The sequence below is a fragment of the Pyxicephalus adspersus genome, chromosome 3 (genome assembly GCF_032062135.1).
Source record: "Pyxicephalus adspersus chromosome 3, UCB_Pads_2.0, whole genome shotgun sequence".
NCBI classification, from domain to species: Eukaryota; Metazoa; Chordata; class Amphibia; order Anura; family Pyxicephalidae; genus Pyxicephalus; species Pyxicephalus adspersus.
The window spans coordinates 80791138-80812379 of record NC_092860.1 but is presented as its reverse complement, the minus strand read 5'-3'; the positions used below and the strand labels follow the sequence as shown (position 1 = coordinate 80812379).

The window sequence follows — 21242 nt, the reverse complement described above, 5'->3', positions numbered from 1 at the left end:
TGTGTTTATGACTGTGATGTTGGTTTTTAATGCACATAAAATATTTTAGGACACTATTTGTTTCAGAATCTTTGTTTTCTTCATTTCCCTTCTCCAAAAAACTGGTGCGTCTTATGGTCCAGTGCGTCTTATGGTCCGAAAAATACGGTATATTCAAAATACTTTTAGCAGCATGTGTAAGTACTAAATAAAAAGAACCAAGTAAAAAAATTAAAAGCAAAACCATAAATCTATTTTTTAGCCTAAACCCTACTTTTGGACCTTTTGTTGGCTGTGTTAGTTTGACATCAGTTTTAGATGCTTTTGGTATAGTTAAGAATCATGTAATCATGAGGAGCACAGTGGCTCAGAGGTCAGCACTCTGTCCCTTACAGCACCAGGTCCCAGGTTTGAATCTCAGCTATCTGCATGGAGTTTGCAGGTTCCCCCTGTGTTTGTGTGGGTTTCCTCCAGCTACTCCCTTTTCCTCCCATGTCCCAAAAAACATGCAGTTAGGTAATTAGCTTCCCCCTGAAAGTAACCTTAGACTATATTACAGACATATTACTATGGCAGGACATTAGATTGTGAGCCCCTTTGAGGGACAGCTAGTGACATGACTATGGACTTTGTACAGCTCTGCGTAATATGTCGGCGGTATATAAATACTGTATATTAATAGTCATCGATAGAATCATTAATATAATTAATTTGACCCACAGTTGCTTCCCTGCATTTTACCTATTTTAAGTGGGTTAATATATATTTCTAGTATGAGAATGCAAAACCTGCATGAATCAAACAAAGGCCCATATGGCCCAATCAAACAGTGGCTGGAACAAATAAAAGCATTATTTAATTTCAAATTTATTTCAAGTGTCCATTATTTCATAATGTTTTATGGTTTTATAGGTTTTTATAGATTTTTTGTAATATCCCCTCACTTCCTAAACATAAGTGGATTTGAAAGGAAGCAGAAGGCTCTCTAACAGGGACCATGACTCAAAAAATCCAGAAGGATAAGTTTCTAATAGCTTTTTAGAGCAACTTTTTTTAATTTGTGGTTCTGGTTCTGGCTCATAGCTGCCTAGCTATGACAAAATTATGAGAAGTAGCTTTGGACAGATATCTTATTATGTATATGATATATACGATTGTTTGAACTATATTAGGCCTGGTTTATTAAAGCTCTCAAAGGCTGGAGAGGATATACTTTCATCAGTGAAACTGGGTAAACCAGCAAACCTGGAATTGATCTGGCCCAGGTTTGAAAACATTTGCTAGCAAATAGCACATGACTTCGGATAAATCTATTCCAGGTTTCCTGAATCACCCAGCTTCACTGATGAAAGTGTATCCTCTCCAGCCTTGGAGAGCTTCAATAAATCAGGCCAATATTAAATAGTTTTTATAGAATAGAGTTGTTGTTTTGCTTCAATAAAAATATTGCTTAGTAGAGTTCTTTTTTACAGATTTTTGAACATGATTTTAGATAATTCTATAAATGTATGTTGCATGTGCCGTCCAGTTAAATTCGATGCATTGTAGTAAGTATTGAAAATTCTATGGCAAGTTGAAATGCTTTGCTAACCACCAGTACCAAGCAATGTATTTGAATGAAATCAGCCTTTTTCCTATTTCCAGGGCAATTTTGTAGCATTTGATTGCAATGCTTGTACCTTGTGCACTTGGACATTGTCTAGGGCTTCTTTCCAGTGTATGGCTGCCAAGCATTGCTGTGTGAGTTATTGCACAAGACACTGTCCTAGCTTAACCTATACTGAAAACCCTGATGATTATATTAAAGGAAGAAAGAAAAACTTTCTTTTTAAAAACCCCTGATCAGAGTTTATAAATGTGAACATGGTTGGCAAACCATGAATGTTCTGTGTGTTAGCAGTTCTAACAACGTATATAAATCCTTAAAAAGGTTTTCTGTGAGAACCTTCTTGTGGTTCAATGAATACTTGCAACTCTGCTGCAGTTTCTATTTTCTAAAGTAGTGGTTCTGCCATTTGAAACTATCAAACAGTTTTGTTTTGAAAGTTCTTTTTTAAAGCCCGTCTTCAACTAAAACTGTTCTGTTAGTGTTGGATCCCTGTTAGCACATTTTTTATTTAATAAATCCTTTGTTATATAACCTCTTTGCTGCAAAGCCCTCTACCTTCAACATTCATCAAGAATGATCCTTCCCACTGCTCAAATGTAGTACATTTCAGGGCTGGCAATTGATTTATGAGGCTAGAAGTATATGTGTTTTACCCCTTTTTGCCTCCTTTGTTTCGCCTCGCCTCTAAGTATTGCATTTTAGTCTTGAATATAGTGAGGAAAAGATAAAAGTGCCTTTATCTCAGTGGAGAGATTCAACATTATATTTTAGTCCACTGGGACTGGATGTTTAATTGCTTTGTTCTGTGCATTATACTAATTGGACACCAGTAATACAATTTGACAGTATACATTTTATTTTTTGGAATTTACTCATCTCAGTCATTGATATCAGCAGTGGAAAAAAAATCCTATTGTCTCTTGACATGAAGTCTCCACAAAACAGTGATGTGCAATATAATGTAGGATATTCATATATGTCATGATTTTTAACACAAAACAATTTTAACACATTCTCTGTTGCTCTCCTAAGAATTTCCATAGACTCATGTCATTAAAAAAGGTAGGCTGCCATTCTGACATCTCCTATTGATAAATACACACAAGGAAAACTACTACAAACTTTGTTTTAGAGCTTTCTAATTCTACATGCTTGTTCTGTGAATCTGTGGCACAGAAAGAATTCAGGTGGGACAAGGTGGAGAACATAAAAGCCAGAAAAATAGCAATTTCAAACAAATACGAGCAAGGATGTTACTAGAAATCAAGGGGGTTCTTTAGCAAAATGTTTAATCTGTATATTTTCTTCCAACAGAAAAATGATGGCCAATTCACAGTAATTCAGCTGGTGGGCATGCTTAGGGGGATTGCATCTGGAATGAAATACCTCTCGGACATGGGTTATGTACACAGAGATCTGGCAGCAAGAAACATCCTTATTAACAGCAATCTAGTGTGCAAGGTTTCTGATTTTGGCCTTTCCAGGGTCCTTGAAGATGATCCTGAAGCTGCATACACAACAAGGGTAAGCTTCATTTACATTTAGGAGCTCGATTGCATTCATATTAGGATTGATTTTTATAAAGGAATACAAATTGTTGATTTTTTAATGTTAACGGTAATCTGTTTTAATAAGTAGGGTGAAACAGTTTACCTTGAATAACCATTCATGTGCAAGAGAAATTAAGAAAACAAGATTTTTGCTTACACATGATTGGATGATTGAATAGATCACAGCTTCACCTTATTTACCACTTAATCAACATATATTTCCTAAGGCGAACATCCATTTTGCGTGAACTATCTCTTTATGTAAACCGGCTATCATGTGCTTTTACTTCTACAGTGAAATGAACCATGTATATATTCATATGTATATTGCAAGTTAATTAATGCAGACTTAATAATTATAAAAAAGTATTGTTGCAAATATTTTAAACAGTCTACTGAACTTTTCTATAGCTTCTGGCATGAAAGCTTGTCTTGTTTATCTAAGATTTAATCTGATGTTTGCAATTTCTAAACTTGTGTATATTCCTGTACATTTTTTCCAGTTATTTCTCCATATTGTGTAAAATTGTTAGCTTTGTAAAGAAGCTAAATTGTTGGTGACATTTTCTAAGTGGCCCATTGTATTATCCAATTCATTCAAAATAGCCCATTTGATAGCAGCATATTTGCTGCCAAACAAATTTCGACTAGAGCCAGGAAGGCGCCTTTATTTATTCCAAGAAATAATTGAAACACAGAGAGTGTCTTGGATCACTCCAACATGGTGTACAGCAGGGTGATAAGAACTTATTTTTTAACAATTCATATGCATTAACCCAAGATTTTTAACAATTTATTCATTCATACAAGATGCTGTGTAAGGTTTTTGATGATAATGTAAAAACCTAAAACATTTATTAAACCTAAACAAAATTAACCCATATTCTGCCTATACTAGACAAGCCTAAACAGCCAATAATTCAAAGAACACAATTCAAACAGCAAAGCATGTACTTGGTAGCAACCTATTGTGGGTGCATTTGTCAGAGGATAAGGGAAAATGGATGGGGCAATATACAGTCCAATTTTTGGAGCTCTCTGACAGAATCTTGTCAATGGGAAGAAGGTTAACAATCCAACATGACCGTAACCTAAAACACATAGAAAAATTAACTTCACAGTGGTTAAAGGGGTGAAAAGTGAATATCCTTGTGTGACTGAGCCCAGACTATTAGAAATCAATGGAATAACTTCAAGATTACAGTCCACCAATGGTTACCATCCAGTTTGTCTGGGCTTAAACAGTTCTTAAAAGATGAGTAGAGATTTATTGGATTGCCTATATCCGCAAAGGTGATCCCAAAAAGGCTGTAGCTAAAACAAAGAGTGGTTCCACAGTGTACTGACACAGACGGTGATCCTTTATCCATCTCTAAAGATTGATAACAATGCCAAATATTTGCTTTATGGAAGTGGAAAATATGTTGATATGCATCCAGTGAGAAAAGCTGAATTGTCTTTATATTGGTGATATTGGCTCCGAAATTCAAGACTTCACTTTGAACTATACAATTTATTTTTTATGAAATGTAACCACCTCTGTGTAACATGCTATATTTTGTTGGGTGATCTATAGTATTATAGTTACTGTGAGATATTGGCCATTCTCATATGTGCTTAAAATTGCTCAAACCCTCATTTTATTAAAGCCTGCCATATGAAAGTTATTTCCTTCCATATAACAAATGAAATACAGATAAGTCTTGTACATCTGTACTGCACATCATGTGCATTTTATTACATCTATTTAAACCAAGCCAGTACACTTAGCACACAGCAGATTTGTAATCAGTAACAGAATTTTGTAGTTTAGATTTCATCTGTTCATTCACTACTATACCTTCTTTCTTCTTCCACTATTGTACAGTTTATTACTTTCATGTAGCACTCTAATAACTGTTCAGGAAGGAAGATTACAGCCCTGATCTTGAACTGTCTGTAAATGGAGTTCAATTCATTGTTTTGAAATACATCATGTGATTCATGAATTTTACTCCAGAGACAAAATTATTACCAGTTGTTGGACATGAACTTTTTATTCCCTTCGTCTGAACATCAACTGAAATGTGTGTTTATGGCTTTGAGCCTTGTTTTGCCTTATTTGTTCAGTTTCATTTATCACTTTCAGAATAGAAAGGCCATTCACATTATCACCTGACCACATCTTCTGATGTTTACAGGGAGGTAAAATACCCATCAGATGGACAGCCCCTGAAGCAATTGCTTTCCGCAAGTTTACCTCCGCCAGTGATGTCTGGAGCTATGGAATAGTGATGTGGGAAGTCATGTCATATGGTGAAAGACCCTACTGGGAGATGACAAACCAAGATGTAAGTAGAACTTTAAAACTATAGACTAAATATAACTATTAAAACATCATATTGTTTGAATGAGTTTTGAAAAGCTTGCTCAGGCAGAGTTCCCAGAAAGCAGCTCAAGTGGGAAATTACCACACTCCAAAAATGTACGAACTTAACTTCAAACAGGCTAGGAACTAATACTCACATACAAATGCATACAAAGAGATACTTCAGTTTGAGATGGCCATGGTGTGGAGCTACAGTATTGCTATACTGAATTTGCTGCTTTAAAACTTATTTTTCATGTATTGTTACTAATACTCTATATACCATAACATGCTAGATGACCTCATATATACCATAACATGCTAGATGACCTACTGCCATTGTAGTAAGAAATGAACACACTACTCTACCTAATGCACAAGTTTCTTTCTGATAAGGTCTCATAGCATATACTGTTCATACACACACATTCATTAGCAACATAGAATGTGTGTATGTATATATATATATATATATATATATATATATATATACATAAAAGGATTTGCAATAATGTACTGCCCATCCTTTACAAACATTACCATACTGCACAAACAGGCAGGCCAGACCAAAAATTCATAAAATGTTTGATTAGGCAGTTCCTATTTCTATATGAGCTCCTTATATCACCTTTCAATTTCCATGATTGAAGATCATCTGGCTGGAGTTTCACTTCAAAACAACCCCTACTATTTTGCCAGCTTCAATACATGGCAGCAAGCTATGCATAGTGATAGGCAATATTAGCTTACTTGCCCTGAGCAAGCTTAGAGTTTCCCCTTACACGACCATGTCCCTTCACTTTAAAATCTAAATATTCTTTCCTGCAATCACATATTTTATGTACCTACAACATATACAAGGCAGGCTAGACTCCAGTTATGGCATAGTCTACCACTCCTGAAGATTCATTGCACTACTTAAGTAATAAAACGTTATGACAATCTAAGAACAAGGCAATCTAACTGCCATTAGAAATTAGAATGCTGAAACATTCCTAAATATAATTAGCTTCTGAAGCAAATAAATGTGCTATTTCACATCATGTACATTAAAATGATCACCTAATCAGATGCTGAAACTGATTGCATGTGCATTTTTGAATCAGCTGAGAAAACTGTTTATGCACAGCAGAATTCCCAGAAACCACAGTGATAATGCTTTATTTTACCTTTCGTTCTCCATGGAGTGGAGTAAAATAGCTGTTCATGATGTTTGGCAACTGTACAACATAAGATTTAGCAGCTGTATTGATTGTTACAAGCATCACTGTGTTCAGTATGCTGAAGCAAGCATATCACTCTCTTTTATTCTTCTCGATCACCTGGATCTGTGGTAAAAGGATATAAAAGGTTCAGTTCACAAGGATGCCAAAGTTATGTTAACTATATTCTTTATGTTGTCTCTGTTAAACACAAATACTTATAAAATACATGTACCATTGGTATGTAGCCCTTAAAATGGATGTGTAATTGTTCAGAGTTTCTCACCAGTTAGTAACCCTGTTTGATGAATATGTATTTTATCCCCAAAATAAATCATTTTTTTCTGCTCTCCTCAATAGAACCTCACATTTATCACCATTTAGAATCTAGTTCTTTTAGTGGAATAATTCAGATTGTCTTTGTGATTTTAGCTTTATGACAAAAAGCAAAAAATGAATATATTGGGGCTAAATTAGACTTCAGTTTTTAGGCTATAAACATTTTTAGCAGGTACAAAAATACCTTTTGATCTTGCCAAACATGCAGCGTGCTTGCCACTTTCAATCAGATGAACTGGAAGCAAAAACAATGGTATTTCTTTTTTTATACTTCTAGTTCTATCAATCCATTAGCAACATAGAATGTGGGCTTGGGCCTGACAATCAGCTATGGCACCACCTGCTCAACCCCCCAAACACTCATTTGTTAGCCGATACCTAGCTGCTGTTACCCTTATACTAGCCAGCTGGCATTGAACAGCCTGCACTACTGGCCATTCCTACTCTTTCTTTCCACTCTCCCCCCATTCATCCAACAGCCAGAATATTGTTTGGAGCCTTTCACAAAAAAGGCAAGGCTTTGGGCTTTATTTTTCTGGCCAAACTGCAATGCTTTCTTATATTGGAACTACCCAATCACAGTCACAAAGACTGGACCAGGGGCCACAGAGAGAGCACAGAACACTGCTTGAGCCACTACAGAAAGAACATAAGACAAATATTATTAATATTAATGATAATCAACTGTATTTACATAGCACCAGCAATTTGCATAGTGCTGTACATTTATTATGGGACAAGTACTATAGTACTATTCGTGAGAAGGTTTGGGATTAGGAGGGCCAGAACCAGGAAATGATACACTAGGGGAGATGCACCCAGACTGTTTTGCTTAGAGTGCCAAAATGTCAAGAAATAACCCTGGCTAAGTAGTAAAATCTTCTCCTTAGCAAAGATCTTATATATATATTATATATATATATATATATTTATTACAACAACGATCATGGAAAAGCCTCATAAACTGAATAGCATTTGTGATCTCACCAATAGAATCTTCAAAACTTAAACAAAACTTTTAGTTGATTTAACTCTGCGGAATCTAACTTTGAGGAAGGATCCTTTAAACTTCAGAAAGGTAAGGTCCATTAGCAATATTGGTGAAAAGAATCAAAAGCAACAGTGTTAGACATTGACTGGAACCAAGGTATATTTATTTAGTTCTATAAATAAAATTTATCAAATTCTTGTTTATATGTTGACATACTAAATATGAATAATATAAAGCTATGAAACACTACAAGATTAATCTGTATCAAAGCTGTAGCCAAATAACAAACATGTTGAGATAATTGTGTAAATATTTAACACTTTAACAAAATCAACAAACTATCTCTGAATACACATTCGTGATTTTTAGCTTGGCATTATTCATCTGTATGTTTTTAACCCAAAATGACTACAAAAAAATAATTATTTATCTCTGTTAGGTAATTAAAGCTGTTGAGGAAGGTTACCGGTTGCCAAGTCCCATGGATTGCCCGGCTGCTCTTTATCAGCTCATGCTGGATTGCTGGCAGAAAGACCGGAACAGCAGGCCCAAGTTTGAAGAGATTGTCAGTATGTTGGACAAATTGATCCGTAATCCAAGCAGTTTAAAGTCACTTGTTAATTCATCTAACAGGTAAAACATATTTATAGAACACATATATTATCAAATCATCTTTTGTATGTTTACATATATTGTATGTTTATAGACTCAAATATTGCATTCCATCATTCTGTTGGCAGATTTTTAATTTTTGGATCATATGAGATATGCCAACAATTCCTCCCCTATCATTAGATCAGAAAAAAAACACGTCTTTATTGGCTTCTGGCAGATCAAAGCAGACTTCCATCCTCCTCTCCTTGAAATTGGGTGTCAGCTGCAGAGTTACCCACTTTGCTCAATCTTTCTGATAACTTAAATCTTCCATCATCTTCTGTATGGCATGGTGGCCATAGTCCACTTCTGCAGCAAACTGACTGTTATTTGTCTGTCTTTGCAAATCAATTCACCAGCTCACCAACAAATAATTTTAGTGTTTACTGGTGACAGTCTTCATTGCTGGTTTCCACTCCTCTGTACTTCATCTATCTGTATACATTGCACATGCAAAAACATTCTGTAGCTTCTTATGGCTCCTATATAGGAAAAGTAACTTTAACAATGTGTGCAATTTGAACAATTTATTTCTTCTTTGGACTAATTTTGTGTGTGTGTGTGTATATATATATATATATATCCATGCCAAAATTCACAAGTTAATATTAGTTAATATTGTTGCCTATAGTACTAATACTGATAATTATCAATTTAAAAAGTCATAAGTCTCATTCACCTATGCATTACATGTTATTCCAGAAGTGTCACTACAGTCATAATGACCCCAGAGTGTGTTATATATAGAATGTACAGAAGCTACGAATAAACACTTAATCCTTATAAACGTTTTAGCAGCCTGGCTCAGCAATATCAACAGTAACACTTGATGAGTGGGAATCTGTAATTGGATAATAGTGATGCTTTTGGCTGACACTCAAGGTCACATCAAAAAATTGAATTACGTTAATTATGAAAAATTGTGCTGTGGTCTGTAAATTACTGGGGTTATAAACACATCCGCTGACTAAAATACTATTTATTTATTGCAAATTGCTGGAACGAGCTTTCTGTAAAAATAGAATATGTAGCAACTTCAATTTCACACCTCTCTCTTTTCATGATGGCAAATACAAAAGTATAATAGAAAATGGCAAATGATACACTAACAGATTTTTTAATGAAATTCAAGCAGACATTAAATACGATATTTGTTACAATTATATATATTTTTTAATTGTCTATGTTCTTAAAACACATAAAAATTACATGATTCTAGCCTTTAGTAATCCCTATGCAGCAGAGATAGGGATAGAGAGCATTGGAAGTAATTTCAGTTTCCTGCACTCAAATTTCTACAAGGAACATGCTGCTGAGAGGAAAGAGCAGAGAGGTGACCACGTAAGTCTGCTAGGAGTTGACCTAGCTGTGTTGCATACTATAGCAGAGGAAAATTAGGTCACAAGGTGGGCAACAGGGTTGGGGGCAGAGTACTTCTCTCCAATCAAAAGAGCCTAACTCTTGTAATGCTGGAACTTTCAGACATAGGAAGGTGGGCCGAGGAAATCCACCTAGTATGGGGCTGAAAAATTTCTGATGGTGGTCTGACCAGGTTCTCTGTGCTGTGTATCAGGGCTGTGTATATCTTAGGACTGCATAGACAGAAATACATTTTTTTTGACAAGTAAATTAGCTCCCATTAACATATTTTAAATGTGTATTTACCTGTTTGTTTGAAGTTAGCCTTAAAGCAGAACTAAAATCACCTCCCCTCCCTCTTTAGTCAGCACAGAGATCTTAACCCAGTACTTTTCCGGGTTCAGAATCTTTAGCCATATTGATTGGCCAAACCGTATTAACTAAGAGTTAATTCGTTCCCAGCACCAAGGTATGCCAGGATTGTACACTGAACTGTGTATGGTCAGCTCAGTGTACATTCTACCAAAGAGTGCAAAAAGGTAGGTAAGATTGTTTAACTGCAAAGGAGACATAGCTTGCCCCTCCTGCAATAGTAAGCTGCCTGCTCACTTTTTTATTTTTAGATTTAGTTCCACTTGTATAGATTGTGTAAACCAATGCTTTCCATTAGAAAAAATACAATATTCCTGTATTATTTGATATTGCTATTCTAACATATGCATATTACATTATAGGGTATCAAATTTACTGGTAGAACATAATCCAGCAGGTAGTGCTGTGTATAGATCTGTAAATGAGTGGCTTGAAGGCATCAAGATGGGCAGATACACAGATACATTTATGGAGAATGGATACACTTCAATGGATGCAGTGACCCAGATGACTTTGGAGTAAGTAACACATTGCTTTACTATAGAAAGACCCATAATATCTTTTCTGCTGCACAATTTATCTTTATATCCCTATGGACCAGAACATTATTTTCTGTATAGGATTGTTTATTTGGCAACAGCTTTGTCATGACAAATAATGCAAACTAAACTTTTCTTTAGTAAGGCAATAATGTTTTTTACTATGTAAACCATTGACAGATGTAGGATGTAAAAACAGCATGCATATATATAATTTCCAACTTTATAAATAGTTACAATCACTTAGTTTTATTGAATGACCAGTGTCAGTAGGAGCAGTGATCATTTAAAGTAGAGTCACTAGGTCCAGTGCACATGGGCGCCCTCTATCTCGTGTGCTTTTCCCACATTGATCCCCATTGCTTTTTATACACATCTCTAAGGCTTAAAAGAAATCCCAGGCAACACAAATAAAGGTAATGTAAACACACTGGGCCCGATTTATTAAAGCTCTCCAAGGCTGGAGAGGATACACTTTCATCCGTGAACCTGGGTGATCCAGCAAACCTGGAATGGATTTCTTCAAAGTCATTTGCTATTTGCTAGCAAATGTCTTCAATCCTGGACCAGATTCATTCCAGGTTTGCTGGATCACCTAGGTTCATTGATGAAAGTGTATCCTCTCCAGCCTTAAGGAGCTTTATTATTCAGACCCACTCTACCTGATACAGCAAATAGTTGACTATGAAGACAGAATTAAATACAGAAGTATAATTTCTATGAAAGGGGCATCCAGGGAAATAAAGTGTGTGACCTGAGTTAGCCTAAATAATACAATGCAAAAATATAGTAACACATTACTATAATATTATAATTAAATTGAAAAATATATGCACAACAGCATCCTTTTTGCTCATGTAACCAAGAAATTATTAGATTCATATAAAGTACATAACATAACTGTACTTCCAGTTTTTTTTTTTAACTTCTTTGATGTATGTAATGTTGACCATGTATTATAAAATGAAAGTTGCATTATATTAAAAAAAAAACTGTAAGCATTGATTTCCTGCAGATGTTATTTCCTTTGCGCCCCTAAACCTCCTAAAATTCCTGTGTGTGTTTGTTGTTCTTTAGCGATTTGAAGAGGTTTGGAGTGACTCTGGCTGGTCATCAGAAGAAGATAATGAATAGCATCCAGGAAATGAGAGCCCAGTTATTGAATGGAATGGTGCCGTTGTAATTATACCATTCTGCATCCAAGCAAGCCTGCACTTTGTAACCTGTCCAGAGATTTATAAGTATAGAGAAAATGGAAATGAAAAAGGGAAGTATAACACTATAGAAAAACTGAAAGTGACACAATGAACATACAACTGATAACTCAAAAAGAAAAAAAAATCAGTATTTGACTCAAACTTCCATTTATTTTTTATTTTGTCTGTGTCATCATTCTTCATGAGTAATTGCTACATGCATGGGACCTGGAGCTGGATGTAGAGGCCTAAAGTAAGGTTAGCCAGTTGTTTGGCTATTGTTACAAAGGACTTCCCATGATGCTTTGTACAGAAATTGTATATAGCATCTTGCTAGTGCTTTCATTGTAGCAGCACGTTAAATACTTCCAAGGACTTACTTGAATGGATCATTTCAAAACAAAAGTTTTTGTAGCCATGTACGGCCTAGGGGGGGGAAAGCTGCAGTTTTCTGACGTTTACTAAGTCTCAATTGTCTACAAAAGTGTATTGAAGAGCAATATGTTTAGATTTTCTTTACAGTTATCTTTTTTGTAAATAAAAAAAAAATGCTGTTACACAGCATTATGGTATGGAAGTGTATGTATAAACAAGTTGCTTGATCAGTTGCAAATACAATATATTTATTTTTTGTTTTTGTGTTCTGAGTTTCCCTATTCGTTTGCTCTAGTGCGTTAATGCATTAAATGATAGCTAGGATTACTATGTATATATTGTACAGTTTGCTACACTCCCAGGTACAATTTGTGCTGCCACTTATGTCTTCATTTTGCCGTTCTCTTCTTACAACACCCGTGATACACTGCAAAATATTTTAAATATGAAGTAAAAAAATTACATGAAAAAATGATCCATCTTTTCTGTCTCTAAACAGTTATTCACAATTATTTCTGAGACTGTATTTTGCAAAAACTGAACTAAAACAAAACAGGGTATATGTTTAATTATACAAAGTGGACTTGTTCTAATATGTGATTAAATAGACTTTTCATATTTTGCTTCAAAGTGTTCTAGTTTTTTAGGAAGTTTGAATTTAATATTTTTGTTTTAAGTCTAAATCTGTTAGGGGGATTGGTAGAGGAATTTAACACTTACATAGAATACATATCTAAAAGTTTATTATGAGAATTTAATGTTGGGCTGTGGACTTTGTTTATTACAAAATATCAGACCTGCTTAAAATGGAAACTTGTAACTATTACAGTTTAGGAATTAAACCTTTATGCCTACTTGCTAAACTGTGCTACCTTTTGCATTAATCATAATTCCTATTAGCTCTGTGCCATCTTGTAAAATCTGTTACTCTGCTCCTCAACCAGGGTTCCTTGCGCAAGAACGATTTTGACCTCTCAGGTCAGTATAACTAACACCAATGATTTTTGATGACTTTTTGGCTATGTGTAAGGGTGGCATTCTTCCCAGTGGCCAGCATTGTTGAAGGCATTGTTCCCTCTCACCACCACACCAATGTACTGTGAGCTGTGGATAATGTCATTATTGTCAGGGGTTCCTCAGGGCCTGAAAGTAATTTCAAGGGTTCCCCCATTGAAAAAGAAGTTGAGAAAGGCTGATCTAAAGGATCAGGTAATGATAAGGTTATCTAAAGGATAAGGTTATGTAATCATGCTGCTGCCACAAAATAACTGAAAGATAAAGAAAGATACAAGATAGGATTAGGAAAAGCCACATTAGTCTGTGCAGTGATGATATCTGCCTCTTGCATAATGACATACTAATGCAAGCACATAGACTATGCGATTTTCTCCCAATGCTATCTTCTACAGATATTATATTCCTGATTATAATATTTAAATCAGTCTTTTAAGTTGACTAGTGTACGTTGTACCATCCACTTGATCAGTACTGAAATTATTTTCACTATGCAATCAAAATATTTATTGTGACACAAAAAATGATTTTGGTTCCAGTCGAATGCTGAACCAAAATGCCTTTTTATGATCAACTTTTGGATTCCTTTTTGCCCACAACTTCCTCCATTAACTTTTGATTGTTTCAACGTGTTAAATCAATTGGAAATTTTGCATGCAATATTGGCAATAGTGTGCAGCTAGCTTGAAGGGATGTGGAAAGTCTATAACCTCAGAGCTGTTTTGCCAGAAGAACTGAAGCCGAGAGGTCATACCCAAAAAAACAAGAAACCAGTTAGTTTTGGTATAAATATTCTGATTCTTTAGAAAATTATTTTGATTGTATAACAAAACATTAGTCTTCCAAAATAGCCAACATTTCTTATATGTGCTCTGCTTGTCAGCGTAAACTATCATAGTATAGATGATGTTTTTAGAACTCTATAGCACATTTGCATGCCAATGCCGAAAATTTCACATTTGAGAAAATCGTCTGCAATTGCTTGCCATACAAATTGAAATGTAATACATTATTGCAAAGATGTAACTGTGAATTAATAATTATGTTTTCCTCCTGAATTCTGACACTGGCCTGGCATTTAGGAAGTATTGGGCTTGAGGTTCTGTTTAGTAGTCTTGTTGAAAGAGCTTATAGTGCTAGATGAATTATAGTTATAAATAATCTTAGCTTGCCTAGTTATTTCTAAACATGGTTGTGATAATTACAATACCAGAATCCTATAGGTTCATTAAGAGGTACAGGTGGATTTAATGTTTATAGAAATGTAGCAGCTGGTTACATAATTTTGATATTAGAATTGATTTGCAACAATTCTGAAAAAAAACAAATACATAAGGATTGATTTACCAAAGCAGTTATTTACTTGCCCAAATGAATGTTCCATAGTTTTGTCCAATTGGAATACCTGATCATGTTTAAAAAATAAAGGATATTTTTGCTTGTATCCAGATAATACCAGTGAACACAGCTCCTTTTTTCACTAAACTAAAGGAACATAGTCAATTCAATATTCACTTTGTGAATAAAGGCATGTGGACAGTTTTTACTGCTTTAAATAATCAACAGTGATATATGATCATGTACAACATGTGCATTGCATATTTAACAACATCTAACATACATTTTTAAAGTAAGCACATGTTGTTCAAATGGAAAAGTATTTTAAAAGCCTTTAGCATAGTTGTTTTTGCTGACTTTTTTTAAAAAGTACAGTAGTCCATTTTCCCCAGCTTTCTAACCTAAACTAACCCAGACACCCCTCCCTACTCCCACCTACTTGCTTTTGTACTTCAGCAATACAGACATTGCCTACTTTGCTGTTTATACTCTACTGGCAAAAATCTTTAGTCATCTCTGCCCTTATAGACCTAGGACTTTAGAGCCACGACTAAGAACTATGTATATTAAAGCAAAGTTCTTCCAATGCTAATGTAAGCTCAAACAACACTACAAAGCAGCTAGTGTAAACAAAATTCCCCCAAAACACTTTATGATCAATAAAACTTTATAAAACCTCAGATGTAATGAACCTGGTATTTACCTGTCAATTTGTCCATTTATTGCTTCATACCCCATCCCCAAAGAGATCTTGTATAGGTAGATAAATGTAGATAATGTCCTCAAATGCTTGCTTTATTAAGACCTCTAAAATGCAGTCCAAGCAATCCAGTACAGTGAGAGGAAAGCCCTGGCAAAAACCACAAGAAGCACATTGGTAACACCCATTGTAATGGTTTTACCACTGCACCCAGATGTTCAACTGCCACCTTGATGGTTCGATCAATGGCCATGACAGCTCGCTTCTCTGGAGCCACAGAGGGGAGGCTGACTAAGAGGAATATTTACATGTCACATTGGGGAACTTTTATTTTTTTAATTTCATGGGACTGGATTTTAGAAGTCTGAATAAATCAAGCCTATAAATGGCGGAAAATCCTTAAACTTTAAAATGGCAGAAAATCCTTCCTTTAACCTTGAACAAGCATGAAGGATAATTATTATTAATATTATTATTATTATTATTATTATTATTATTAATAAACAGGATTTATATAGCACCAATTTATTACGCAGCGCTGTACATTAATCTGTACATTGCAAATGACAGACTAATACAGACAGTGATACAGGAGGAGAGGACCCTGCCCCAAAGAGCTTACAATCTAGCAGGATGAAGGGACACTTATTTGTTCTGGGTCAGTGATTCACTAAGTATTAAAAGAATCCTTTGTCTTTACTTAAGTTATCTTTTAATCCCACTTCATGATCTTGACTATATCAATGTACCAGCTACCTCCTCCTGATATTGTACATATACAAAACTATATTAATACTACAGATATAGTATAGCTCATGTAACAATTATGAATTCTGATTCAAAATGTCTGAATCTGGGTACATTTCCTGACCAATCCCATAGATCCAACTCGAGCTGGAACTTTTTTGTCCTGCACACCTCTATTTACTATCTTTATGTTTGATTCACTACTAATCTAGAATGGGACTCCTGATTGTAAATGATGTAAGGATTAGTTTAACAACTCCAATGCTTTCTCCTTCCAATAAATGATATCAAACCTGTATTAAAAAGGGACAAAAATATTGAGTACAGTATTTTAACATGCAGTAATATTTAGATTTCTCATGGATATTTGATATACAATGTGCAGTATTTTTAAAGCTCTGTAGTAACTTTAGTGTTTAGTGCTCTACTAAACTAGAAATAACTAACAATAGGAAAAGATGTGTTTTAACTTTACCAACTGGTAATTTTACTAATTTTGAAATTCAAATACATAATAGTTGTAAGACTGGGGTTCTTGCATTTGGGTAGTTTTTGCAACTGATTGATCATCTATAATCCCAATACAGTTCCTTGAAGCTTTTAAAACATATTTCAACTCCAGTCTGGGAGTGCTGCACTAAATGTAGCTTCTGGCAGGCTTCAGTGACTGACAAACTGACAAAAAACATTATTAGCACTTAATAATGAGGACTGTCCTATTTTTAAATCATACTTTCTAGGTATTCCTTAAAAAAGTTTAATTCATTTCACTATGTAATTCATTTAAATATGATTGTGAATACCTTATACAAATCATGTTTTACCCTTTATTTAATTTTTATGAAAATGATTTAATCATACGCAATGCAGTTTTCAATGAATGTAACCCAAATGCTTTTAGGATAAAAATTATAAGATAATTTGTTGTTTATTTTAAATGTATACTGAATTGAGGGAAAAACTCAGATTTAGTGATCTATTTTTTTGTTTTAGGCCAGATAATATTAGATACCCATCTTGTATTTATTTTTGAGACGTTCATGCAGTATTGATACCTGTCATGCCTTATGTCTGTGATACATTTTAACACAGTAAATATATAAATAGTAACAGATGTGATTTAGGATTATATTGTCAATTAAGCACAGGTTTAAGAAAAAAGGTATAAGAGCAATGTTCTGAGGGAAGTAATTGTAACCAATAGCCATCAATCAGAAATCATCACGCATGCTTTGATTAGAAAAATCTGCTGACATCTAATCGGGTGTAAAGCTTGCTGTACGTCATTGTTCTTTGTACCATGTTGTTAAAAGCCTTTGCAGTAAGTTAAGTGGAATGTACAATGTTTACAATATTTGTAGTGTTAGAATACATTTATAAGGGACTTTCTCAGCAACAAAAAGGATTTGTTACAATGTCATACCTTATTGACTGTGAGCACAGCTATTATGACTGCATACAAGCACAGATACAATGCAGTGCCTAGAGCTCCTGATTTTATTCAGCTTTGTGCTATTGTGTTAGGGAATTTTAATGAAGGCTCAGTAGCTGCTGACTTTGCACTGCTGTAGAGTTTAAAAAGTAAAAGCAATTAGCACATTATTTTAGTTGTATGTATAGCACTGTGATCTTAGGCCCTGTTTGCATTCATGCAGTATGGTTATACACACATGTAACCATGCATTATGTTGCCCATTTATATGCATTGAATTATTGCAGCTAACTAATTTGAATATGCTGCCAATCTACCAGAATCAGTAAGAGAAATGCACTGTATTTGGTGGTGCCACGCTTTAGTGAGGCACGCTAGTCCATTACTCTGACATGTTTTTCCCTGCAAACGTGTAATGCTTTAGTGTTAGGTGGCTAATTACTGTGAGCCCAACACATCAAGCCTCTGCATTCTGTTCTGGACTCACAGGAGAATGCTACAGAAAGTAATGGCACATGACTATATGATTTAGCTTTCTGCAGCATTTAAGTCCCACTCCACTGCTGGAGGAAATGTAGGGTGAAGAAGTCTGTGAATCTTTAGGCTCTTTGAAAAGAAGGGGTATATAAGGGTATTAGGGGGGTATGAAGGCTTGAGGAAGGGGGTGGGCTTAAGCCAAAGTAATAGGGGGTGGGTGGTGTATAATTATTATTCTTTTAGTAAATCAGTCACAGAATATGTGTTTTTTATTTAAATTTTACTTAGCATACATAGGTGTCTGAATCATTTCCATCTCACAGGCATTCAGCTGGGGTATTTATTATTTTCCACTTTTTCCTAAACCTATTTTAAAAATCAGCAGTTTATGTTTTGTAGGTAACCTCATATAAGCACAAGTGGAAGAGTTGGTGCCCCAGCAATGCAGTTTAACTACCTATTTTATTATCTACAAAACATGAACTGCTGGAGAGGATTTAGGACTGATCGGACAAACAATTCTGAAAAATTAACCTGGCCATGTCAAGAGTGTGCCACATTTGTGATACCTTTGTAGTAGTTATCAAACTATTTCAGTCATATGATGATAGTATAAATGTACTCCATAGTATATGGTGGTATAGCACTCCATGGCTAAACTATCCGTCTTGGTGGAGTTGACTTTAAAGTAGGCCAAGAAGCTAGGACCTGGTTAATACACATTGCTACCTAAAAGTATTTACCATCAGCTTTGATATTCATGAAGGCCGACCAACCAATTATTCTCAACCCTCAGACACAGACTCAAACTGTGGTATAACTCCAGCTGCCAAGACTGACTCTAAAGTGTTTATCAACCAATGAATATTAGAGCCGTAGATCTTTTTAGGTTTACCAGTCTAGGGTTATACATCTGTTTTTTTTAATCTTAATTTTTATTTTAAATTGTTGTGTTTTTAAAATCTTGAAAAAGTTGTATTTGTTATTCCATTGTGAGAGATTTTATATCACAATGGATATAATTTATTGACATGTAAATTACAGACCTAATAAACTGTATATCTGTCACTGTCCTCAGAAAAAGACTTTGATCAACAACATAGAAGCATAAAAACACACTCACAAAAAAACTTTGTAACAAAATAATTTTGCAGCGCCTTCTGTGAATATAATGTAGTTATTTGTGCTCCTATATATTAAACTTCTGGTCCCTCTGACCGCACAATGTTTTATAAAGCATTTGCTCCTTGATTGTCTAGGTGCTAACTGAAGGAAAGATGTTTAAGAAGGATGTGCAACAAGAAGCATGTGGTCAGTTGTCATGATAATTATCCTTTCCTTGCACAGCAGATATCTAGAAGCAATGCATTTGATTTGTTAGATTCATTCATACTAGCTTGGTGTAACAGGTCTAACATCAAAATGTTATTAATAATGGATTGATAGTTCTTCAGATAAGTAGCACTGTCCTACATATGAAATAATTACGATAAGTCTTCCTTTTAGCTTATACAGCCTACCCACTGCCAGATATGTAAAACATAACAAAACACGCAACAAAGCATATCTAAACCCCTAAACTTTCCTTCTTTTATTGAACAAGGCTCTATGGTTTCCAATGGTGTATTCAAATCGTATTTGGACCATGATGTCACCTTGATCTTATTTGGTATTTGATCCATGATGTCACCTTGAGTTCCAGTTACTATTATTGACCATGGTGACCTTGTTTACCATAGTTCAAAGGTCACGCTATGCAATATAGTTTTTGAAAAAAATTGTCCCAGCCAAATCTACTACAATTTGACCAGGTCAACAAACCAGCAAGATTTCAAGTCTAACCCAAAGTAGGCTGGAACCCAAACCTCATCCATTACTTACAGTATTTACCAGTTAATGCTTGCTTAGTATAGCTTTTTTGCATGATCTTTTCTCAACAGCATGCTCCTTGACAAAAACATCCCAGCATTAAAGCAATCACCATACATAATATGGTTGATTTATAAAAGAAGTAGGGGTCATTCACTTAGCCAAGTAAATGTTTACTTTGAAAAGGTAATGATGGTAGGTAAAGTGAACCAGTGCTTACCTTAAATACTCAATCCTGTATGAAATTCAAATAACATTTTTTAAAGCAGGATTTTTGCTAGCACATCATTGATTGATTTATTAATCTTGTTGAATACTTACTTTCTGAAAAAAATTAACATTACACCGATTCTTTACAATATTGCAAGTGATGCTCTAAACTATTATATAGGTGCTAAGGAAGAAAACGTATTCTGACTTGTACTATACTTTTTGTAATACAACTACCAACAACTAAGCACAAAATGAAAGGCTGGTATACAAAAGATATCTTTTGAAACCCATTTTTCAACAAATCGGAAAGGGGTGACCATAAGCACACACCTATTACCATGAAAAATAAAAGTATTCTGATGCACTGGCGCCTTTTTTACATGATGTGCAGTAACCCAAAGCAACCAATAAAAATTGCATTTCCTATTGGTTGCTGTGGCTTACTGCTTATGATACACTGTTGATCTCTATTGGGTATTAAATTAGGACATTTACATTTTAATGTTTCAGCCTAAAAATAATACATAGATTTGTTTATAGATAGACTTTTTAGACACAAATCTATCACAGTGTGTGAAAATCGGTGTAAACGAAGCCCATGCCTTGTAACATGATATGTGCTAGCTATACTTTACTGTAATTAAAGTAAATGGGAGTTTCGCAGAACCAAGATGTCCTCAAATTTGTAAATAAGGCTGTGTGTCTCTTTAATGCATTGCTGTTATTATCCTTTTTATTTTTTCCTTTCCCTAAAGCTACGTGTGCATTTTGGTTGTGTACATTTTTTTGTAGTGTAAGATATGAAATTTTATATTTTTTCAAAAAATAAAATAAAAACATTCAATAACAAACTAAATGTGTTGTGGTTTTAGTTAGTGCTCATATAGCCAAGCATGTAACATCAATGGCCACATAGCCAAATTACCATCAATGAAAATGT

The 21242-nt window shown here is 34.7% G+C and overlaps 1 protein-coding gene across 1 annotated transcript in view; it reads left to right on the top strand.

The window, feature by feature from the left end:
* EPHA5 (EPH receptor A5) overlaps nucleotides 1-19882 on the top strand; it is a 203512-nt gene extending 183630 nt beyond the window's left edge. The window contains exons 13-17 of the mRNA XM_072405426.1: nucleotides 2903-3112; nucleotides 5319-5468; nucleotides 8457-8650; nucleotides 10765-10920; nucleotides 12019-19882. Coding sequence (XP_072261527.1) covers nucleotides 2903-3112; nucleotides 5319-5468; nucleotides 8457-8650; nucleotides 10765-10920; nucleotides 12019-12124 — 816 coding nt within the window. The 3' untranslated portion in view covers nucleotides 12125-19882. The remainder of the gene's footprint in view (nucleotides 1-2902; nucleotides 3113-5318; nucleotides 5469-8456; nucleotides 8651-10764; nucleotides 10921-12018) is intronic.
* The last annotated feature ends 1360 nt before the right edge of the window (nucleotides 19883-21242 follow it).